General features: G+C 50.1%; 8 protein-coding genes across 8 annotated transcripts; 2 read left to right on the top strand and 6 right to left on the bottom strand.

Moving 5' to 3' along the window:
• Positions 1-577: 577 nt before the first annotated feature.
• BCR38DRAFT_520613 (uncharacterized protein) lies at positions 578-1,813 on the bottom strand (the record flags this gene model as incomplete). The annotated part of the gene is made up of 4 exons (XM_040865166.1): positions 1,430-1,813; positions 1,045-1,328; positions 704-981; positions 578-629 (listed from the first exon to the last, which is right to left on the bottom strand). Exons 1-4 carry the CDS (start codon positions 1,773-1,775, stop codon positions 578-580), a joined length of 960 nt encoding a protein of 319 aa, XP_040719642.1. The 5' UTR covers positions 1,776-1,813.
• A 192-nt stretch (positions 1,814-2,005) lies between these two features.
• On the bottom strand, positions 2,006-6,604 carry BCR38DRAFT_419838 (Urb2/Npa2 family-domain-containing protein). The gene is made up of 3 exons (XM_040859347.1): positions 6,466-6,604; positions 3,839-6,402; positions 2,006-3,721 (listed from the first exon to the last, which is right to left on the bottom strand). Exons 1-3 carry the CDS (start codon positions 6,487-6,489, stop codon positions 2,272-2,274), a joined length of 4,038 nt encoding a protein of 1,345 aa, XP_040719643.1. The 5' UTR covers positions 6,490-6,604; the 3' UTR covers positions 2,006-2,271.
• Positions 6,605-6,892: 288 nt separating this feature from the next.
• On the top strand, positions 6,893-7,261 carry BCR38DRAFT_454645 (uncharacterized protein; the record flags this gene model as incomplete). The annotated part of the gene is made up of 2 exons (XM_040861719.1): positions 6,893-6,970; positions 7,067-7,261. 2 exons carry the CDS (start codon positions 6,893-6,895, stop codon positions 7,259-7,261), a joined length of 273 nt encoding a protein of 90 aa, XP_040719644.1.
• A 172-nt stretch (positions 7,262-7,433) lies between these two features.
• BCR38DRAFT_90479 (uncharacterized protein) lies at positions 7,434-8,794 on the bottom strand. Its single transcript, XM_040865748.1, has one exon. It carries the CDS (start codon positions 8,397-8,399, stop codon positions 7,605-7,607), a length of 795 nt encoding a protein of 264 aa, XP_040719645.1. The 5' UTR covers positions 8,400-8,794; the 3' UTR covers positions 7,434-7,604.
• A 227-nt stretch (positions 8,795-9,021) lies between these two features.
• On the bottom strand, positions 9,022-9,774 carry BCR38DRAFT_502533 (uncharacterized protein; the record flags this gene model as incomplete). The annotated part of the gene is made up of 2 exons (XM_040864860.1): positions 9,234-9,774; positions 9,022-9,124 (listed from the first exon to the last, which is right to left on the bottom strand). The coding sequence occupies exons 1-2, from the start codon at positions 9,503-9,505 to the stop codon at positions 9,022-9,024; spliced, it is 375 nt and encodes a 124-aa protein (XP_040719646.1). The 5' UTR covers positions 9,506-9,774.
• A 1,156-nt stretch (positions 9,775-10,930) lies between these two features.
• Positions 10,931-12,853, bottom strand: BCR38DRAFT_332595 (DNA photolyase; the record flags this gene model as incomplete). The annotated part of the gene is made up of 2 exons (XM_040855161.1): positions 10,931-12,632; positions 12,684-12,853. The coding sequence occupies 2 exons, from the start codon at positions 12,851-12,853 to the stop codon at positions 10,931-10,933; spliced, it is 1,872 nt and encodes a 623-aa protein (XP_040719647.1).
• A 3,174-nt stretch (positions 12,854-16,027) lies between these two features.
• On the top strand, positions 16,028-19,559 carry BCR38DRAFT_90534 (uncharacterized protein). Its single transcript, XM_040865749.1, has 5 exons — positions 16,028-16,259; positions 16,374-17,522; positions 17,583-17,656; positions 17,713-19,389; positions 19,442-19,559. The coding sequence occupies exons 1-5, from the start codon at positions 16,232-16,234 to the stop codon at positions 19,502-19,504; spliced, it is 2,991 nt and encodes a 996-aa protein (XP_040719648.1). The 5' UTR covers positions 16,028-16,231; the 3' UTR covers positions 19,505-19,559.
• Positions 19,560-20,738: 1,179 nt separating this feature from the next.
• Positions 20,739-23,413, bottom strand: BCR38DRAFT_383949 (rab-GTPase-TBC domain-containing protein). Its single transcript, XM_040857448.1, has 5 exons — positions 23,239-23,413; positions 22,886-23,165; positions 22,333-22,829; positions 22,137-22,279; positions 20,739-22,077 (listed from the first exon to the last, which is right to left on the bottom strand). The coding sequence occupies exons 1-5, from the start codon at positions 23,259-23,261 to the stop codon at positions 20,864-20,866; spliced, it is 2,157 nt and encodes a 718-aa protein (XP_040719649.1). The 5' UTR covers positions 23,262-23,413; the 3' UTR covers positions 20,739-20,863.
• Positions 23,414-23,727: the final 314 nt, after the last annotated feature.

Consider the following 23,727-nt stretch of genomic DNA (forward strand, 5'->3'; position numbering starts at 1 on the left):
AGAACCCATTCCGTGAGCTGCTTTGGACACTGAAGCTCCACTTGCCTTCGAATCTGATGTCAAACTCTGGTTAGCGGGTATAATTGAGTGACACACTGACTTAACTTATGTGCTTCCCTTTAATTTTGTCCCATTCGCTTGCATATTCTTGGCCGGTAGCCAGGGCGTCGTCGCGGTTATCCTTATTTTTATCGGCATCTTCTGAGTACATATTAGCTTCTGACTGAACGAGATGCCTTTTGTAGCATACTTGAGTTCGGCTTCACATATTTGGTTGACATGTTTATTGGATTTTTGATAGTGATAATAAATTTACAGACCAGGACGCATGATGCCGAATTACGAAAACTGAGAAAGGAAGGCAGTGAAATATAAGTCACTTCATCTAGATCTGTCAAACTGATATGCCCTTTTCCGCTCGATTGGCACTCGTTCAGCTTCAGAGTGATTCACGAGGACTTCAACTGATTGGATCTAACCTAAATTTCCTGGCCTTCCTGAAATGGCGAGAGAGTAGATGAACATGAGCCTGTTCACCTCTCACAGCCCTGTGAGAGTTCTCAACCATGTGTTCAGTCTACATGTGATCATTACTCTGGCTGATCCACACAACCTGCACACTCGCAAACCTGTGTCCTCGTTAGCCAAACCAGACCTTTAGTACGGAAATGACTATCATCGAGTCGACATGATGTGAACTTACGCAGCCGTGGCCGCGAACACCTCGATCCGGCGCGCCTTACTCATGATGCTCAATAGGAGACAGAATATGATTGTGAACACGCACACCAGTGCAACTTTAGTGTTCATGTCGCCAAATTTGTACAGAATCACCATGGAAACTACTGGCAGAGACGCCCCAGTCAGAGCACCGACGACTCGGTTCGCCACCTCGAACTGATGCGGCATGTAGTGATAAAGCCGCGTCATCTTTTCTCCTTCCCCCTCTGCTCCACTTTCCAAGTCTTTGGTCATCGGTTTCTAAGGGGCGAATTAGCTGCCAGATCCAGGGACTGGAGGACGGGAAAGGGCAAGTATACACACCTTCTTCGCTTTCCAGAAGTAATGGACGAACCAGAACATGGGTCGCACGATGTATCTGAACAACGCATCGTTGTCATCTTCCCTCGCATCCAGCAGCACAAGATCTTTGCCGTGTTGTGACCCATAAACCATAGGCCCATCGATGCCCGCCAGGTCAAGGGACTGGAAGTGGCCGAAACTGTCGTTCAGCGTCGAGTCTCCGAGGATATTGAACACATCTTCTCTCTGTTCGTCGCTCGGTTGTCGGAGTGAATTGATCTGTTGGTACTGAAGCACAGCCGAATCTGTCTCATAAATATCATTCAAGGATGAATATTTCCCCTCCGTTCATGTTGGCAGCACAATACGGATGACACTTGAAAGCTTTATGAAATTTAACACGTACAGTACTCCCCAAGCTTCTTCCTAATCTCCAGAAACGATTCCCACTGCCCACTCCCCCTATTCAGCTCGGGCTCGCTCAGCAGGAGCCAATTCCAGTCGCAGTCCACCCTCCGCTTCTCGCCGGACTCGAGATCCTTCTTCCGCTGTCGCGCGAATTCGTACTCGAGATGGCACAGCTCGGCTTGCAGGAACAGGATATTGAGGACCGCGAGGTGATTGAACTTCCTCGCCATACCCGTCTGCGTCTTGGTCCAGAACTGGGCGAGGTACGGATAACCTCGTTCCCAGTTTGTTGCTCTCGAAGCACCTTCTTCGACCGCAGCGGCTTTCGGGTTTGGTTGATCCATCAGAGTGGGGGCAATACAAGAGATTTCACCGAGTTGCGTGTATATCGAGGTAGGAAGAACACGGGGAAATCGCGTGCGAGTAGAGCCGTTGCGGAGGCACTACAGCTTTAGAAAAGGCATTGGGCCTGTGCCCTAGAGTGCCATCATCGAAGTTCGAAGGCAGAGGGTTCCGCCTCACTTCATCATTGTGCTACACCATGACGGGCACCGTCCAAGTAGCCGTGGCTCGACCAAGTACGAGAGGCTTGCCAAGTGGTTCATCTTCAAGGCACACATCAGTAGCTTGAGTTGACGTTACCTAGTCCGACGAAGCCCCGCGGCTGCAAAGCAAACAAATCTGCTGGACCTTCCACAGCCTCCGCTTTGAACATGACATTTGTGTCCGGTGGACCATCACCCCACTGGTGGTCATTCTACGACGCAATTGTAAAAAAAAGGAATTGCCTAACTAACATTACAGTAGCTGTGTTTACTACCGTGGAGCTGCGGTGTGCGACTACACACCACTCCACTTCCCAAACTTCTTATAATCATCAAACGTCTTCCTGAAAATTGCCCTTCCACTCGCGTCAATGGCCTCGTTCAATGTCCTCCTCCCGCCTTCCGTCGTAATACTCAAAATCGAGTAAACCCCTGGTGCGAGCTCGTTCCTAACCTCCCTCGAAATCAAACCCGCACCCTCCAGCTGCAGCTTGAAGTAATCTGCCAGAACCCAGAACATGTACTGCCCCGCCGACCGTTTCGCAGCGTCGACCGCCGAGTCCAGGGAGCTCGTCCTTGACCTCGCCACAGTCGCGGCGCTGGGCTCGCAGATGAGCGTTATGAGGCGGGTGAATAGGGCCGCATGCCTTGCTTTTAGGGGCGCGTCCAACCATGGTGGTGTGTTCTTATCGGATGTGGGGTTGGCAAGAAGAACTCGCAGGAGGGTCTGGAGAGCAGGGAGAAGGACGTGTTGGCGGCCTTCCAGTCGAAGGCGGTGCCGTTTGATGATGGTTGCCATTAGTTGATATAGCTTCCCAAAGACTTCACCGGCAACCGGCGTCTCACTGGCTAGTGTTGGACCGTCTGGAGAACATATGGCCACCACGCGTGCCAATGTGAGCTCAACACTAAATTGTGATAGAGAGCTTGCGTGTTTGTCGAGGAGCAGGTCTGAAATTTGCGCGATACTCTTAAAGTGTTCCAACGAAGTAGCTTTGCTGAGCAAGGTAGCCAAATAATTGTGGAGTTTTGCTAGGTCGAAGGTCTCCTTGTCTCCTACAGGAATTGACAAGACCGATGAACCTGGGATCCTGTCCACAATCTTCATGATGGCCAAGAGCCCCACACTCGAACACTTGTCCCCGATGGCGTGCATCATTTGAAATAGGAATGCTAGCTTCGCATTGTCATCTTCATCTCTGAGAGCAGCGTCCACAAAGTCGTAGACAAGCTGTTTGTTTGGAGTCTTCGGGTATTCCTCATCCAGCTGCTCAATGAAACCCTTGGGCTCGAGTGGATTTTTCCTGTTTCGAGCCAGGAATGTCCGCAGTTTCCAGCCCGTCTCCTTGCCGTTAGTGATGAAAACACCAGCAGCTGTATCTAGTCTATCGACCGTCTTGGATGTCAATTTAATGGGCCGAGCTGATATGTCTTCTTTGACGCAGTCCGTGGCATCCAACGTCATGGCAAGTTGGAAGAGTCTATCGTCATCTTCGCCAATCTTCTGGATTTTTTTCAAATTAGTTGACGTTAGGTGGTAATCAATGAGCTGGAGCAACTTTTGGGTAACCTTTTCCAAGTCTGTGGTGGCAGTCTTGGCGAGCGTTGCTTTTTTCATCACAGATACAATGGCCTTCAATAAGACGAAGTGTATTTGTTCTCCATCAGCAGACAAGTCGTCAACGTATTGGGACACATCCTTGAGGTACGGTAATGAGGAGTCTTCTGGATGAACAAGCATTTGACTGTAAAAAATTAATTTCTATAAGTGTTGCAGACGGAACGAAATGTCGGAATGGTGACGGCCGTCTGCTTGTGTCTACACCTCAGCAGACACGGTCCACGAAATAGTAATAACGTACCTGACAGTGAGCTCAACAAATTTCTCCAGAAGAGCGATGATCTCAGGGGGTCCATGAGGCATGGCCAATGAAAACTCGAGAATGTCCCTGAATCCAATGTTTTCGTAGAAAGTTGGCTTTCGCATAACGATTACCAGCAAGGACAGAACGGTTTTGGCGTATTGAGCATTGGAAGAAGCCATCTTAGCGATTGCAAATCTCTCTTTTTTCCACGATGACATAATTCTTTTCCGGCGTTCTCGAGTAAAGGCCTCGGAGTGAAAGCTGAGAAGAGTCAACATCGTCGAAATGCTTTGTGGTTGTGCCCATTGACAAGTGCCATCCTCCCCTTCAAGATCAGCGAGGATGGGGTTTATGAGAGCAGCTTCTAGAGACTCAAAGTCCGCAATCGCTGGATTTTGCAGTAAGGCGCGAAGTTTAGTAAGCCCTTGGTCATCTACCCTCAGACGAGAACTGCATGCTCGGAAAAGCCTCGAAGTAAGCTCTAGAAGAGTATAAGATTCAGGCCCGGGTCCTCCAGCCATGTTGAGAAGTAGTTCAAATGCCAATTCTAGGTACTGCGTTGACCCAACAACGCCATCTCTTGCATCCTTGTTCCCGTCTTCAAGTTGAGTGACCACCTTACGAAGGAAGACACAAGCCGACCTCGATACTTCTGCTTCGTTTTTCCCGCTAGGGTGGGTAGCCCGCCAAAGGTAGCAGCAACAGCGGAAAGCTTCGAATGTGACGGGATCAGACACCGAACTCTTCGTGACTATGTCGGACATGCTAGGCCCGATCTGTGTCCATAGTCTGTTAATCTCGTCGGAGGCAAGTTGGGATGCCGTTATCCCTGCAATCTGCCATCTCAAAGCCGATATCTTGGATGGGACATCACTGGATGTGCCCCGGAAGGCCGCATCGAATAATCGCAAGCCCACCGCATCAACCATGTCTTCATCGGTGATTCCAGCGCAGATTGCACTCAAAATAGCCAGTGACGTCCCATTTCCGCTTGCCCGGCCGTCCAGCCAGTCCAGCAAGCCGAGAAGTTGCTTAGTAGTAAGAGCGCTTTGCACAATACTTGCAAACCGAACGCGAATCCGTGAATCAAACCATGAAGTGCGAACAGAGGCTTCGGCATCTTCAATAGTGGTCAGACCTTTGTACCACTTTTTGACAAACCCTGACAAGTCACGGGCAGCAGAAAACGCTTCCATCAATGGAAGGATCACTCCGGACACAATGATGTCATTGTCATCAGTCGTGGACGCAGAGATTCTGCCGAGAAGACCGTCAAGCGTCGTCTCGTCAGACACGAACACGTCAGGATCACATAAAATGATTCTTTCAACGAGCATCCAGTCAGTGCTGTCGGGCGAAGATAGTGCATATTTCCTGCAGACGTTGCGAAGAGTGTCGGTATCTGGCGAGGAATGTGAAGACTGAATGGCAATGTCAAGCATTTGAGCAACAGTAGCCGCGTCTGCAGACTCACTTCTTTCGATAAATTCCAGTAGATGCACGAAAACAGCCTGAGTCCATGATTCATGAGCTTTTCTTGACGTTGGGTCCTCGGCGTTGCGCCGTGTCTCGACGGCTAGAGCCCACAGTGTTAAGCAGGATGCCACTGGCCGCCCGCCAGCTACAGCATTTGCGCTAGACAAGAGCTCAAGACTGTCTTCGTTGGTAAAAGCAGACCTTGCCGGGTTGATCATATTTTTCATCAAGAAGCGCTCGAGCTGCCTGATCCAGACGGCTCTAACAGCTCCGTCCCCTTGGAGGGGATAAATTGGATCAAGTCCCTCCGTGCCCTTGAGCTTGCCCAGGAGACAATATGACGGCAAGTAAAGGTGTCGAGCAAATTCATATGGGTCGTCCTTACTTCCTAGGTGAAGATCCCAAATGGTGGTCAAGACTCTGATCCAGTCTTTCTGCTCTTCCGACAGCCCGGTCTCCAAGAACTCTATGGATCCCACGCATATCCTGAGCAAATGAGCCACCAGTGTCTTGGCGTCCTGGGCAGAGGTTCGAAAAAGGGCCTTAACGTGTTCCGCTCCTATCATGTCGTCTTCGGCCCTTTGTCCCATCGGTCCATTGAGACGGGCCATGAGCCGGTCCAGGGCCTTGAAGAGTTCCGTAGCGGACTCGATGCACGTCTTCGAAGATCGCAAGTGCTCAATTTCCCACGAGGTAGGCTCCTCCCTCTTCCTTTTGATGCTCTTCGGCGCAACATACCCGTTGACTTCCTTGTTGGCCTTTGATAGGTTTTCCGCGGTATGTTGTAAAACTGTAATAAAGCGACGCTCTATAAATATCTTGGCAAGAGAGAACAACGATATTCTCTCGCATAAGCATCCCAGAATGGTCCAAGTGAGAGGGTATCGTCGTAGTCGTTCTGCGTCTTCCGTCTTGTCGTCCATGTGCTTAAGAAACCATCGTAATATACTCTCCTCGACGGCAGAAGATTTTCCACCGATCGCAGCGGACAGAATAGGCCATAGTTGATTGATTTTTTCGATCAACGTTCTCGTATTGTCTTGTTCGAGGGATCTTGCCGACTTTATGAGCGACAGTTGCCTAGCCTACAAGAGTAAGTCAGTAAGGTCGACTTATTGAGAAAGTCCCAAATCAAAACAACTACTCACATGGAAGTCCTTGTCGACAGCCATCGCGAAATCATTGGCCGCTTGCCGGCTTCTTGATAACGGCAAGTGTCGAACTTCCAACTTTTTCTCTCGAGTGCAAAGAAACCTCCCTGCGATCAATTGGACCTCTCCGTTCTTCAAAGTTCCTGGCTCCATCTCCAAAAATTCCCATTCTGCCACCTGGTACCCGCAGCGCTAATCCCCATACAGCAGATGCCCTCACCGCACTTAGTAACCAACTGTCGACACCCCTGTCATAGCACCCATCTCGTGCCGAAACTGGATTTTTGGACGTCAACCTTGAATAGACGTCAATTCCTCCATCAATTCCCCCGACAGAGTCAATAGCCCAAGGTTAGAAGCTTCCCCGAGTTGCGTCGCATCCAGTCAAGGCTGATTGGCTTTATTTCTGTAGTGCTCTGTCGCCATGTCAGACACTTCGGTTCCCGCGCCGCCGCGCGCAGTCGTCTCAAGACCCGTCAGCGAGGCACTTTTGAACGAGAAGGTAACTGAACTTTCCCGCCGCCTGTGCTATGCTCGGGGCGTGCGGTTGGAAAATTGTAGGAGTTTGAGAACGCAGCGCTAACGAAGCAAAATATAGTGGGATCGCTGCCTTTCGAACATGCTCATCAAATCTACACTCGGTCTCGGTTTCGGCGTCGTCTTCTCAGTCCTGATATTCCGACGAAGAGCGTGGCCAGCTTTCGTGGGCGTTGGCTTCGGTGCAGGAAGAGCGTACGAAGAGTGCAACTGGAGTCTGAAGCAGGCATCGAGGGATCTCAAGAGGCAAGCATAGGAAAGGAAGGCCTAGGAAGATGTGTACACTTTGGTTCGACTTGGCACCTTCCCAATCCTAGAGCGAGCGAGCGCAGACGACCAATATCCTGTACCAACACAAATACAACCAATAGACGGCTTTTTCTGAGGGGCGCAATCGTCAACTACACAGGGTATTCCTTGGACTTGGACTTGGACTTGTGATATACTCTTTGTGTACGACTATCTAAGGTTATTCAATGCTTTTACTGGACAGGTCGAGGCAGTTGCTGCTTCACTGACGAAATTCCCCAGGTCCAGCTCTAACCCTAGCTGATACAAGCATTTCCTACAACCTCGCCACCAAATCTTCCTGCAGTCAGTCACAAAGGTTGAGCCTCCAGGTCGAGAGACCTCTCAGGAATGTGGAACATGCTTCCATGGCTCCGTCTTCTTTCCGCACCTTCGGCCCGCTCCCGTAACCAAGCATTTCTAGCCTCGGACCGTCGCCTCGCAGCGGGTGACGACTCGCTTACACTCTGTCTAGCCGAACTGCTGCCACTTAGTCTCCCGTCCAAGTCCCCCAACTCCCATCTCTCCCCCTCGTCGGGCTCGACAACACTGCATCGTCGTCCACCAATATGTTGCTGGAATCGTTCAGCCCTCGGGTCAACGCTGCCTGTAATAAGCGGCTGCGATTCCTCATCCCATTGGTCTTTCGCAAGTCGCTTCCACGGCGAAGGTCCCGCGTCCTTCGCCGTGCACGTCTGCGACACGCCCATGCAAAGCAGCATAACGAGCAGCACGACCAGGAACAGGATCCCTGTCGCGGCGCCGAGAATCTCGATTCTCGACGCGGGGAGCTTGTCCGACAGCGATGTGCCCAGCCACTTAGGCGGGAGGGTTTCATAGCGGGTGGTTTCGCGGGCTTGGCGCTCGTAGGCTTGGAGGGTTTTCGGAGAGAGGAATGTGAATTGTTGATGTTGATCGTATTGAGCCATGCTGGTATTTAGGGGTTGGACTTGGAATCCTCTTTCTCCGACTTGCTTGTCGTGAAGGAGTAGTCGTTGGTGGAGGAGTTTGAGACGTTGGGCATGGATCTGCGAGGGTGCTGGTCGGGTGAAGTGTTGGGAGAGTATCGATGGGCTCGGGGTCGGGAATTGCTTCGCTTTTCTCATCTAGTTGGCCTGGCTTCTCTTGATGATATTAATGATTTGGGATGCTTACTGTTGGTGGTTCTGGTATCTGCTGGAAAGAAATGTTTAGGCTTGTCCAGGAGGATAAATAGGTCTGCGAGGTGGGATTTAACGCATACCGGAGGAGAGGCTGACGGACAGTCGTTGACCCGGGGCAGTTATTCGCAAAGCGTTGCTGATAGGCTATGTCGATGGGCACTTCAAATGGCAAGGTCAACTTATTGGTCAAACGGTGCTACTTGAGTGACTGAAGGCATAGGTGAAGCTTGAAACATCCAACTGATGGGGCAACTTCCATGCACATGTTTATCCAGATTATATTCAATGCGGTGCTTGATGGTTCTTGATCATGTAGGAAACAAAGTAACTAAGTGAAGGAGCGACCCTAGATGGATATGTGGTAGCTGCAATGATCGTGACTTCAGTTCAGACCAATAACTAACTTTAGAACCTTGCATGTGAATTCAAATCGTATATGTTACATGGCATGTATATAATTCACTCCGTCGTCCATAGACTAGTTCCAGTGTCGCTATGATAGAGATGAAAACTTTAAACAAGTTCGAGAAAGGGAATGCACTGTGTATCACTGAGCAAAGTCCAATCAAGCAAAGAATACCAGTTTGCCAGTGATCTTCTCACTGACGGTTACTTCACTAGCTTGAACTCGAATTCTGACGTGTATTACCTGAAGCTCAATACTTAATCTATTTGAGCAGATAGTTAATCTAGCAGTGTTGGTTGGGTACGTACTCTTGGGAAAGACGAGCCATGCACTGTACCCCTGACCTACAAATCTCCGCATCTGTCACTTACTGCTCCCAATCCTGAGTCGTAACCTTCGGATATCGATCGCCAGACGGTATAAACCCCTCTAGAATTCGATCAATATCCGCGAGTTCCTCGTTCGTCAAGTACAAAATCGTTGCATTCTCCCTGATCCTATTGGGGTTAGTCGAGCGTGGAATTGGGACAATAGTCGGCACGCCCGGACGCTTAGCAACAGCCAAAACCCAACCGACGGCAATCTGCCCCATCTTACATCCCTTCTTCTCCGACAACTTCTCAACCTTGGAGACCAGCTCCATGTTGGCATTCAAGTTGTCCCCTTGGAAGCGAAACAGGAGCCGTCATAGTCGTCCTGGGGCAGATCGTCTAGAGTCTTGATCTGTCCACCTAGGATACCTCTACCCAATAGAGCTGGGAACAGATATTTTAGCTTGTATGCATATGGATGAGAAAGGGGCAAGGGGTAAAAGACTCAGAATATGCAATAACCGGAATTCCCAACTCTCTACAAGCCTCAAGCAGCCCGTTCGTCAGGGACTCGGGTGGAAAAGCGACAGCTCCAACTCCAATCTTTCCAGCCTTCATATATCCCTCAATGCCGGCGAGCGTTTCTGTCTTATAGTCGAACTTGGCGTCCTTCCTCGCAGCCTCGAAGAGATTAGTTCGCCCCGCGGGCCCCAGCATCAGAGACAGTTCTCTTGATGCTGGAGCCGATGTGCGCCTTGCTGCCGTCAATGGAGCGATCAGGTCGCATGCCGCCCTTGATGTTGAGGACGATCTTTGGGCATCGGAGGGTACTTGGCAAAGTATTTGTTGAGTAAGGTCAGGGAATTGGTTTCAGGTGTGCTGTAAAACTCGCCGTTGAAGTAGTTGCAACCGGTGTCTAGAGCGGTTTTGATGGCGGCGAAGGTGGCCTCGTCCGAGAGAGACGTTCTGGGGGGCATCAGGCCTATAACGGGAGGTTAGATACAGTGCACTGATAACTCTGTGAGTCTGAAGAGATAAATTACCCATGAGGTCAAACCCGATGGGTTCGATGTCCTTGTCGAGAATCTTGGGGGTTCACGATGAATAATACATGTACTTGCAGAGCTGGTTCGTTGTGATGGTGAGTTCTAAGATGTGTGCCTGTAACTGAAATATATCCGTTTTTCTCTGCAATGACGTACCATGAGATCCACCAACTTATATGCTGCCACATCTCATAGTCCGTTCAGGGGCCCTGCTCATGTTATGTGTAACCTTCTCAACGTGATCTCTCACTACCCACCAGGCAGAACTTAGATTCAGCCCCGAGAGCGATGATGTGAGCCCAACAAAGGCTATACTATCTGAGTGCACTTGCATAAGTGTAGTGTTCAACGCTAAATCCCTTCCTCCAACGGTGGAACAAATCATGGCTCTTGATCTGACAAATGACTTAGAGTATCTAATGTAAATCACGACGGACAAATCGCTGTCTAATTTCGGTACAGCCCACGGCCGGTATTCAACCTGACCAGAACGCATAAACTCTGAACACTTTCGTGTCGTGGGGCTCCGGGAACGGCCTCATAGCTAATGGGTATTTCCATCGGACTTTACCCCTGGATCAACAAAAATGGAGTTATTTTCTTGATAGATACGGATACACGCTCCTGGCTTGATATTCTAGATATCCTTTCACTTGACATCTTGGTCTGCACGACGTAATCAGCGAACCATCTCAAACATACCATTCCAAACTAGCTCTCCGTCTTCTGCTTCTTCACAAGATGTCTGTCCATCGGACCCTGCTTGGCCTCCCTTTTCCCCTTTCCCTTGTGCGTCTCGTGTTCAGCATCGTCGGCATGCTCATCATCATGACCAACTCCTACTCCCTGCACCTCACTATCATCATCCTCAAACAGCTCCCTCCAAGTTCCATTCTTGACCCTTTCATCATCCCCATGCAGCCCAACCTGATACGCCTTTTTCATAGCCGCAATGCATATCTCCCTCCTCTCCCCAAAATCAAACATAGGTTCTGGGTACGTTCCTTTCTTCCTCTCCCCCAGCCCATCGCCCTCGATCTTCACTCCAGCCTTCCCCAATGCGCCCTTGCTCGCTTTCCACGGCTCGTACACAAATTTTTCGTCCAGATCTTTCAGCTCAGGCACCCACCGCCGTATCAGAGCCCCTGACTTGTCCCACTTCTGTCCGAATACCACCGGGCTGTAACAGCGGTAATACTGCGAAAAGAAGGCAGTACAGCTTAGCCATTGCCAATTTCCCGCATTACACGCCGGTTCATGATCAAGTAACAATTCTTCGAACACATCTGCCCCTCTTTCCCAGTGCACATAGCAACCGCCCCTCGTTAGAAAACATGCAAGAGAGTGCCGGCCGAGGTGGTGTATCCAGCCCTCCTCACGCAGCTGCCGCATCAGAGCATCAATCCAGGGGAAGCCTGTCACGCCAACTTTCCAGCGCTGAAACCAGTGTTCGGCCTGGGCTGAATCGACATGGTACTCGCCGCTGATGGCATTGATGCCCACTTCCGTACCACTCTCATCCTTCGACGGTAGATTCCAAGGAATGAAGCGTATGTACGGATTATTGAGCGTCTGGGTGAAGGCGGGCCCTATAGCCGCCGCAGCTGCGAAGTACATGTCCCGGAAGAGGAGTTGGCCCGTCAGGGATTCGGGAGGGGAGGAAGCACCTTTGTACCTGGATACTAAATCTTGCACGCGCCAATAGAAAAGGCGAGGTGACAGAGCGCCAAAGTGCAGGAACGGTGATAGCAGTGTTGTGGACTGAGGCTCGAAGGCAGCAGGACTCGTTTTGGGCTTTTGGAATGTGGCCGCATACTTTTCATCAGCGATAATACAATCCAATTTCTTCTGCGCCAGAGTCTCACCACCGCGATGTGGAGTAGTCGCTGCCACAAACCCGAGCTCCTCTAGAGTTTCGATGGCGAAATCACCTTTGGGCCCAGCTATGCTATTGTATGTCTTGTCATCCTTGCCTCGATGAGCGGCATTGAGATCAGGTTGAGCGTTTGGCGGCTCCTGATCAAAGTTCACGGGCATTTCTCCTGGGTCTGGTAGGTGTTCAGGTGCAGCAATTGGTCTAGGGATTTCGCCTATTTTGTGACCAGCTGTCTGAAGTTGTGTGATGGACATCGTGGGCTTACCACCGTTCTTGGCTACAACTTCATCACTATCCCACAGTGTCCGTCCATAGCGAGTCACTATTTCAACCCCGGCTTTCTGGGCAATGTCAGCTATAGCCTGGTCCCTCTCTCGCGCATACGAATCTGTATCTTTTTCAAAAACCAGATGTGTAACGTTCCATGCTTTGAAGAGCTTGGGAAACAACGTCTGCGGGGCCTCACGCAGGACGAAGAGCTTGGACTTGGGATTAAGTTTGTTGATAGACTTGGAGAGATCGTTTTGACAGTCCAGTCTAGGTTTCACCGTCAGTAAACTGAACCTTCAGACGTGGATTCGCACGCACAAATACTGCCAACGATTTACTCCTCCTTTTGTGCGATATACATAGTGAGGATCCCAAGTGAATATTGGCCATAGCACGGCGGGATCTGGTTCGAGTGCTGCTTTCAGAGCAGGAGAGTCGTGTAAGCGGAGGTCAGTACGAAACCAATAAATCACTCGTGGCTTTCCCATCGTACACCACGGCGATACGATATCGGAGTTGGGGGACATGATGTCGAGAAACGTCTCGTCCAAAGCGTTCGTAACCAAGACTTCTACGGAGCTTGAGTCAAGTCCATGATGTCAACACCTCCAAAGCCACATCTTGTAATAAGCTCAGGCGGCGCTCCGTAGATTGAGGCTGAGACTGACCAGGTATGCCGAGAGATGCATGCAAAAAAGAAATAACAATACAGACACGACAGACAGACTTAGGAATATGACTAGATGAACTTACTGCCTGTCGACAACGTAGACCGTTATTCTGGCATATTAATGATCACATCGAAACGCCAATTAACATGGTCATGAGAATGGGTGGGTTTTCCGCCCCGGAAAGCCAAGCTATTCATGGTTACTCCTGATCCTCTGGATTGACAACGTAGCCTTGACTCCCGTAAGAATGTCCGGATGGCAGATACAGGATCACGACAACATGCTTTCGCATTCAAAGGTGGCTACTAACAGCCATCGGAAACTTCCGTAGTCTCCAGAATTGGCCCAGTGCAGCTAGCGCAGGAACCACGCGCTCTTGCGCGTGTTGCACGACGCTGACTGGCTGCTGAAAAGCAATCTCAAGTATCAAAACCAACCTGAAAAATACTTTGAAGCGCGTCTCCGTTGTCTGGACGAAGATCGGGGTCGACACGTGAAAGACTAATGTCTCCTCTCCTGATCCTCGGAGCCGATGGGACATGCGTAATAGGATCTTCAGCCCGGCCGATGGATTTTGTTGCTGACGTGAGTCCACCAGGTGACATGAAGCAATCGGAAGCAGCACGAAGCATAGGATACGACTAAACAGTATATCTGAAATGTTGTTCGGAGTGGCGGAAGTCGTTTCGGCCGCCAGTTCCCCATCACTCCGTATTTAACTTGACCGGCTGCTAAACCCTGACCGGCAGTTGAGTTTGTCAGACATATATCCATGCCATTAAAGCGTGTCTACGCGTGTCCACAAGCAGGGACCGGAAACGCCAAGTTGGAAAGGCACTTGGCTTGGGGCTCATTGATGGTTTTATTACGCCTCCTCATGAGGTTATATCTCCGCATAGGCCGGTATGCCCGGTTTTTGGGTCGTAATATCGAGTACAATGCGATGACGATGGCGATAACATGCTTGTTGGTTGACCTTGGCTCTCGCTTGTTCGTCACGGGCCAGGTCAAGACGAGTTCACGGAATCCTTGGTAGACGTGAGGCTGGGATCTGCGACCGAACTCTCTGAGTGTGGATTTCATCGCGCGTGCGCTTGTTGGCGACGGTTTGGTTTCTAAAGTTTCCAGGGTCGCATAGCTTGGGGATATCGGTGTCACACGACCAGGCGGCTCCAGCGCCATGAGCGGCAAGCCAAGTTCTTTTACTTGGACGCAGCCGAGGTAGAAACCTCCAGTGCTGGCTTGAGGATGTAATGAACAAGACTGAATATTGAAGTTGTCGCAGGGTGGGGGAGTAAGAAAATGTCGAGATGATGGCGCATCATCAAGTCACATCGCGCCCAGTGCTTCGCGGCGATCCCAGACCCCACTTGATTTCAACTGCCAAGGGGTCCCTCAGGCCAGTTTAGACCTAATCCCTGCTGAATTGTTTCAACTGCTTGACTGAGACCTGCTGGGTGGTTGTAGTTAAGGTGACCATAGACCCCCCTAGTTCAGCCGACCAACCCCCACTTTAATCAAATATTTATGGGGCGCTCGTGATAAACCATGGTCGGCTTTTATCACCGACCACACTTTTCTTTTTAAATCCGTAGAGATTTTTCCTAGTAACTCTAGTCTAAATATAACGAAATTATTCTATAATTAGTTCTAAATCGATTCTACTATATTATCTTTACTATAGCTACTACAGATATCTTCCCTATTATCTAAAATACCCGTTCTATATTTAGAGGTACGTACTTATAGTTATATATATACTCTACTCAGGACTGGCCGGATAGCGCTTAGGCCCGGATAATATCGATCTTCTCAGGGGGACTTTGTTAGTAGGGTGAGAACTAACATAGTATTGTGGTGGACGTAACGCAGTCGCTAATAGAGCGAAACTACGTAGCAGCGTATGTATTTAGTCCAGCCATTAGGGCACGGTTTGACATACGGGAGCACTTGTAGAGGTACCGGGGGCTTCGAGCCTACGGCGTATTTAATAATAATAATATATATACTACCGGAAGTAGTAGGTATACGGTAATAGAGCTTACTAATAGCCAGTACGACTTTATCTTCCTAGATTATATAGAATTAGTTTAGAATCGATTAATAATCGATTAAGAACCGATTTAGAAGTACTTACGTCGTTAAACTCGAATAGTAGTATACTAAGTAGCCAGTAGTGTGTGCCGTCGACGTAAGTAATACTATCCTTATAGAAGTAATATTAGGGCTAAAAAAGAATTAACTTAAAATCGATTCGAAGTTAATTTAGAAATATACTTACTATATCCTTGTATGACGGTATCGTTACGTAGAACGATTAGTTGAATTACGAGGAAGAAGTAGCGGATAACGGGTTATTGCTAGGGAAAGCAGAATCGAATCGAAATCGGAATTCAAATTCAATTCAAATTCGATTCTATGGTCAGCTAGACCCAATTTTCACATATTTTCAACTAATAAGAATAGAGGGATTATCTACCCCACTATGGTCACCTGGACCCAGTGTTTTAACATCACGTGAGGTCATGGTCGGCTCAACTGGGGGGTCTATGGTCACCTTAACTGTAGTCTCCCTGCTGGGACCTCCGCTCTAGGTAAGCTGGCAACTGGGGCCGGCGCAATTGTGACCAGCCCAAAAAAAGACTGAGCACTGCTGCTGCTCAAGCGTCCAAGTTGCTGTCATCAAACTCCTTTCACGATTCCATTCTCATCCTCTCCTATCTGGTCTCTGTTCCGTCACATTTTGTCTTTGTCGTCCTACGTAGCATTTTTTTTGATACCCAGTAGTTGACCAAAGAAATTTTGCATTTCTGTATTCCCTCATTTAACTAGTCGTCTTTCCCTTTTTGTCCATTCTTAGTTCGCAGGCGCCCCGAGATCTGCGCGCCGATACTTTTCACTACCTCGAATTGAATTAAGCCGGACTGTTTAAGTGTCTGGTCAGTGTGCCGGATACCAAGGCTAAGGCCAAGAATTCCAGATCTCCAGCCCCTTGCAACAGACACAGAACACCGCGACTACCACGTCCACAGACCCTACTCCAGACGATTCCGATTCTGGTGGCAGTAGGCACCTGCGCAGCAATTGTCAATGAGCACATCTTGGTTCGAAAACACGTACATACAATATCGCCTGTCACCTGTCGGTCAATACATGTCACGCATCCGGGCCAGAATAACATTCTAGCGGTCCAACATGACGAGACCACAGATAATCCGTGCCGGTGAGTCCTGATACATTTGATGCGTGGGATCGCCGTGGCCCGGTCGCAGTACCCTGTGCCTCTGCTCACCGTCTCGTCACCGGGTAACTGACTGCTCTCCTTGCTTCGAATCAGACTCCATCGACCTTCAAGATCCCGATACGCCCTCCGCCAAGAATCATACGTTGACTACGAACGCAACAACCAACGGACAGGCAGTGGCGCCTCACCAGGCCGAAACTCTACGCGAAGTTGCAGCCGAGACGGCCGACGAGAGGAGGGTCTCATGGGCGAACGCCGACATTGGTGACTTCCAACAGTACGCCAACGACGACGTCGATGTTGATCAGAACGGGAACGGCAATAGCAACAGCAACGGGTTTAAAATGCAGCAACAGGATACGCTTGCGATGGCTCAAAATGGTGGAGGACCAGGCAATGTGTCGGACAACGACGACATGGACGCTGATGGAGACGACATGGACGACGACATGATGGACAAGATCTCGAGTTCGCCTTCGATTGAAGATGGTGGGTACACTTCTCAACCTCGCTTGCCGCCTCCGTGGCCAGCACGCGTCGATTCTTTGCGCGCCCCTTGTTCGCCCTCTTCTCCCACCTGCAGCGACCCGAGATCCTCATCACCATATCTTGAACGTCCTGGATACCTACCCATTCGACAGTCAAGCAAGGCTTCTGTCAATGACACCAATTCGCATCATCATCTGCCGGGTGAGTATACCGGATCGGCCCAACACGAATCCCTCGACGAAATCACGACCGATGCGATAGCTCAAATCGACGAATTACTGGAGGAAACCGAATGGCCGCCGGAACTGGATAAGGAAGTCATAGCAGATTTGGATGGACACGAAGGTCGAGACAGTGGTAGGGACTCGGCCCTTGACATGCAGATGGAGGATGCATCGCTGGACCGCTCACCAAGCAAACATTCGACCGGATCGACCGAGTTCCCCACCTACGACGAATCCGATGACGACCTGATTTCACCTTACGGCTTCCTCATACCCTACGTGGGCTCGGAAGATGATGATGACGATGACTTTCCTTACACTGATGATTCTAGATTTGTTGATTCTGGTTGGGGCGGCGAATGCTTACAAGACTCAGAGGACATCGATTTCGAATTCGTTTACGCCCTCCACACGTTTGTTGCCACCGTCGAAGGCCAAGCAAATGCTACGAAAGGAGACACCATGGTGCTCCTCGACGACAGCAACAGCTATTGGTGGCTAGTCCGAATCGTCAAGGATAGCAGCATCGGTATGCACATCCCACAGCTTAAGCCTCGCATTTATCACGAGGCTAATAATAAGACACCAGGCTACTTACCAGCAGAACATATTGAAACACCAACAGAAAGGCTAGCGCGACTTAACAAGCATAGGAATATCGATGTATGTGGCTAAAAGTGGCATGTTTTGATGTGGATTTGTTTTTGACCATGATGTAGCTATCAGCAACGATGCTAGGAGATCAGGCAGAAAAAACCAAGAACCCACTCAAGTCGGCCATGCGGAGGAAGAAGGGCAAGACGGTTACTTTCACAGCTCCAACCTATGTCGACTATTCCGATTTTGATTACTCCTCAGACGAGGATGACGTCGACGGCGACTTACCCACGCAACAGCAAGCCGCACAGCAGCAACAGGCTTCGCAGCGTCCGGCTGCGGAACAAGCAGAGGCTGACGATACCGCTAAGGTGGAGCCCTTGAAACCTCGCGGTCAACAGAAGCAATTACGAATGGAGTCGACCAAGGATGAGAAGGCGGACGTCGGGATCGGGGGCGATGCCTTGAGGAACAGTGATGAGATTTTTGAGCGGCCCGAAGGTCAGAACAGAACTACGAGAAATGGCACGGTTAGGAACACAGATTCTTTCTTCAAGGACGAGACTGTGGAGACTAAGAAGATTTCTCTTACGCCAAATCTGCTGCGCGACGACAACGAACCACGCCTCTCCAATGACTCCAAGGAAGTTCGGCAGCGACCTAGTTTGGACAAGTTAGAAAAGGAGCTGGTCGCCGATAAGGTCAAGGACAAGAAGAAAGACAAAGAGAAGAAGGAGAAAGACAAGAAGGGGGGGATTCGCAGCTTCTTCTCTCGGAAGGACAAAAAGAAGTCGATTGATGACGACAATGACTCGTTCGGCAAGAGGTCGCTTGATGCCTCAATTGGTAGCGCGGAGGGCGCAGATGATGAGACGCAAGTAGCCGATGCAGACGTGTCACCAGAGAAGCCGTCCACGCCTGACCGAAATCCAAGCAAACTACGCAAAGCGCAACCTCGGGCTGAACTCTCGCCCACCCGGAAACCAGCCATCAATGTATCCCAACTAATACCTTCTGAAGGACAGCCGAACAACGTTTCGAATAATCCTACATCCGCTTCCCTGCGCATGGTCGAGTCCGATCCGCTGGATGCTGGTGAGAGTTCATCGCCAAAGGATGAGAAATCCAAAACGGCGGCCATCTCGAAGATATTGCACCCGCCACCGAAGGTCAGCAAGGCCAAATCACGTATTGAGCTTGATGACTTCGACTCATCTGAGGAGGAAGTCGCGCCAGCCTCAGCGCCGTCAAGATCTGCGGCTGAGGCCGCACCTGCTCCTGCACCCGCGACTGCATCTGAACCCAAACGGCAGCTAACCGATGAGAAGCTACAGCGGCCCACCCTCCCCGGCTCTTATCCGGACAGCTACCTCAGCACCCAAACCGCATCCTCTCAACAGACGGTGCAGCGAGCAAATATAACACAGCCAATGGAACGACTATCTGAATCGCCTGTTCAGGTGTCCCCAACCACCACCAACCCGCCTGCCCTAATGGGCGATACTTCCAGTCAGGAAGATCGGTCATCACCGATATCGTCGCCATCACCAGAGCTTGTCGATACCGAAGACCAGGGCCATCAACAACAGGACTCAATGACGACCTCAACATCAGCCACAACCACGTCGCCCTCATGGAATGACACGAACCTTCGAGCCTTCTTTGATTCGGGATCCGATATCCGAGACCTGCTGGTAGTTGTCTATGACAAGACGGACGTGCCACCTGCCGGGCCAGATCACCCAGTTGCTGGAACATTGTTCCGAGACCAAAACGCCAAACTGGCGGAGATCACAACGGTAAGCTTTGCGGCTTCTTTTGACTTTTCTTTGGTTGCTAACTCCATGATAGCAACTGGACAACATGCTTGGCGACTGGCTAGCCCGAAAACAGCGACTCCGAGGCTCTATCTAGTCTTGCAAATCTTGCCCAAGCTGCGATCAGCTTCTAGTACATGCCAAATCTAATGACGACCAATTACTCATCTTTCTTGATACTTCACGTGCTGGGAATCACACATATTCTACTGGTAGAAGACGTGACATGGAGTACCGGTTATACCCCCTTGCGATGGATCCTTCAGCCTTTGCGTCAGTGCCTGAGCCCAGAAGTCGGGCGGCCACCTTTGAATTAGCAAACAGCAACAGGATGCGGATGGAAGGACATCGATGTGATTAGCCTGGTGACCGAGGTCCATACTAACGAATCACATTTTGTTTTTACATTCTACTATCCCTTCCATTTTTCTCTTCCTGCTTGGCGGACACGGTGTGGCCACATGGATACTGGGACGGCTAGTTGGGCTACGAGATGGCATCCCTGGCGAAAACAATATATTTTAACGAACCCTCAGATGCATGGAAAGCCTAGTTCCTCATCTAATACCGCTCCTCTCTCCCCGAGCCTTTTTCATTTGTCTAGAAAGAATGAAGCCAATGACATTGTACTCCGCCCGAAATATGGACGACGGGCACTTTTTTTAAGGGGCGTTTTTGCTGCTCTCTCATGACGGGGTGCTCGTATAGCGGGTACCATATAACCCAGAGAAAGAAATCAATCGGACGGAGTATATATATTTTGGTATCTGAAGCGCTAGATGAAATGACATGAAGAGAACTAAGATAGCATATCCCGTACAGACAGGGAGACGCTAAATATGGTGTTTCTGGGTTTGTGACGACTTCAATGGCTCTCCTAGTTCGTTTCCGTGGAGTGGAGGAGACATGCTTGATGTTGTACACGTTGATAAGATGTGATTCCAACGTGGTTGTGGTCATAGTGTCCCAGAGAATTCTGGGAGATGGCTGCAACTTGTTAATGAACTCGTCTGATGACTTGAGACTGAGTTTCAGGCAAGCTCGCTAAGTTCAGAGAAGTAACGAGCCCCTTAATGCACATTGAGTGAGTAATGTGTTCCAGGAACCAGTCGATCATGTGATAGGGCGCGTCTAAACATAATGGGTGTCTTTTTTGTCACAAGCCTAGATATCAGAAGAAGGCCATGCTACTAATAGCGCCGATGGTACGGTTGAAGAGTATTCCTAAATGACATGTGGTTGTGTAATACGAGTTCGAAGACAGCTGGGGTTTCAGAGGATCATGTCTAGAGAGTTAGCAAGCACCTTAAGTAAGGTAAAGCAGGAGAAAATCCCGTTAGAATGTGCGTGGATTATATTAGAGGGATTATCTATTCACACCGTAGCACTCGTGCACATCATCTCACTATCCCCCGCTATCTGGCGCAGATCCACTTCCCCACGTGCCATTGAAGTGTTACTTCCCTTTGGCCAACGGCTCCAACCCAAATATGTTATGTGAAAGTTCGCCATTCACATCTGGCGGTACTTCCCCAAATAAGAAAGCAGTCCTCCCTCGGCTGGCATTCGCAGAAGGTCGTTTGCGATGATAGCTCGACGGGTTTGGCTTGAAGGGGGGGGAGGGTGCTTGGGATGAGGATTGGTCTGGTTCGAGCATCCATGAGAAAGATGACTGCGCTAGGGTTGAACGCGTGGGATTCGGCCCCTGTGGCCTTCGGTGCGTATTTGCTTGCACGGGTGTGGCAGTTTTGGAGGTTGCCAGGAGGTCGTTTTGCACAGAATCGGTGTTGTTTGATCCGCTCGGGTTATCCAAGGGGTTTGTAGTTGGCGGCAAAGAAGAAATCGTGGGAGTCTTAGACCCTTGTGACTCTGGTGAGTCGATGACCATGTAGGGTGTGTTGATGACCATAGCAGCTACAGCATCGTTTGGCGGCTCGGGGATGATCATCTCTGGCTGCGTTGATTGTGGCGGCGGAGTTCGCACTTCAGAAGATGAGCAGTCGTCCTCAGGGAGGACCATGGTCGAGTCCTCCAAGTACACCTTCACAAACTGAAGTTTGGCGACGGCAATCTCCAGGTATTCAACGTGCTTCTGTTTATCGTCCAATTCAGATGTAGTGAGTGCTTTCAGGCTTGTTAGTGTCTCATCTAACAAAGACGCCAATTGCTTGTTCCGTCGATCCATCCCAGCAACCGCTCGCATTGCCGTAGAGTTTGGGCCTGCTTCGGCGAATAAATCACGTCCAGTCCTTATAGAACTCCTTGCTTCACTGACATTGCGACGGATTTCCAGCATGGCGTCTCGCATAGCTTGGTTGATACCAAGCCTCTCTCCTCTTTCAAGGACGCCCCTAGCTGCTCCTTGAAACAGTGCTTCTACACTGCCTTGTTGCTGAATAAAACGAGATGGTGAAAGACGTGATCTCGCGCCCCTGGCATTTTGCCGCACGCCCATTCCTGATGTCTTTGGTGTTGATGGCCGCGATGAAATTTCAGGAGAGGCTGGCGGCTTTCCAGTATACTTCATGATGAGAGTAGACGCCCCGGCAAGGTTCGCATGGTCCCTGAGGTATACTGCATCATCAACGAAGGTATGCGGTCCGTGGGGTGCTTGAGGCGGTGGGTATTTTAACAGCAATTGAAGAGCCACCGAGTAATCAGCATCAAGAACTAATTATGAGTTAGCATGAGATGGTAAAGAACCGTAGATAGAGAAGAGCCAGCCTTACGGTCCCAATGTATTCTAATGAGCATTGCTGTGCATATGAAGTCTATCAACTGAAGCGACGGGTCAACGGCAAAAAGGGTATCCCAAAGCACAAGCATCTGACCAAACGGAAATTCACGACTGAAAAGGAGGCGGATCCAGCGGCTGAAGTGGAAGTCAGCACCTGGAGATAAGTTAAATCGATTTAGGGGACCTACATTAGAAAGATCTGGGGCAGGATCTCGATGTTTTTCAAATGGTTAGACAGATCCGGATCCACTTGATGCAAGAGCTCTTCGTGGATATGTTGACTTTTCTCGACGATGGTGGACTGGCCCAGTTCTGTCTCGTCACCCACTTCGTAGAAGCCCTTGGCATTCTCCATTACTTTGGAGAAGAGGGCAAAAGCATCATGTTCGATGAAGTTGGCATCCAACATCTCGACCATGGTCAAATCAGCGGATCCCTCCGATGCCCTCTCTGCGGGGTGGATGGCATCTTGCTCGATGACAAAGACGATAGGGGCTAAGAGCTCATGCATCCCCTGACGGTAACCACCCACATCGGGGTTGAGCTTGCAGTAGATGAAAAGCACGTCGATTATAAGAGTCTGTATACGCGGCTCATGATAGAATGACTCATCTGGCAATCGTTGCACATCTTGTTGGATTTCTGACCGCAGCTCCTCGTCTTGTCTGAGCGTGTTCCATGGTGACTGACAAGGTTCATATCAGCATGCAAGACAGTTAGTCTAATGCATGGTCAACTTACGTCAGGGTCATCTGCGAGGGGGTCCACAGAGACATTGGCAAGATACTCGGGATGCCTGATATACTTCAAGAAATGGTCTTTGAGGGAGGCGTATGTGCTCCGCGACTCCAACAAGGCATGCGACCAATTCGAGGTACCCGCGCCATGGTTCAGCAAGAATGCCTTCCAACAGATAGAGCGGCAGCCGGAAATGCAAGGGCTGCTTGGTCCATTGAGCTTGACGGCTCGCTGTAGATCAGCTAGACTCGAACTGTACTTAATTGTTTCCTGCCATCGTGTGCTGTTGATTGTGGGGTTAGTAGTGTATCCCTCCAGATGTGCTGGCTCACGGCAGGCGGGCACGATACACTTACGTTGACTCGACCAAAGATCTCATTATGATTGACTCGCCGCGGTGTGGGCTGGGGGTTGAGGGACCTGCAGCAGCGCCGTCTACTAACGATGGCTTGTGAGTACCTGCAGCTTAGAGATGGTTGTGTGCAAGTCTAGATGGAGCCTGAAATTGGCGGCCAGCTGGCTGGCGTAGAGCCCTTGACCTCAGCAGTCGCAACCGGGGTTGGGGTTCTACTGAGGTCGGAAACCGGACCCCGCTCTAGGGTAACGTCGATCAAGTTCAGGGTCGTACCTCCCAGTAGTAGCATGTCGCCGCGCTTGCAAATTCCCATTTCTCCACCCAAATTGCAGGCGGTAATGCGGGGAAATCGTCACCATTCGCAATTTCTCAAATCTGCAACCTTCAAAACCCGGAATCGTGGCCGTGAGAAAGAACTATTGTGTCTGTGAGAAGCTAGTTCTCACTTGCATTCGCCGGGGCACTTGCCCATTCATTACCCATTGTCCAT

This window comes from Pseudomassariella vexata (assembly GCF_002105095.1).
Source record: "Pseudomassariella vexata strain CBS 129021 chromosome Unknown BCR38scaffold_2, whole genome shotgun sequence".
Classification (NCBI taxonomy): domain Eukaryota; kingdom Fungi; phylum Ascomycota; class Sordariomycetes; order Amphisphaeriales; family Pseudomassariaceae; genus Pseudomassariella; species Pseudomassariella vexata.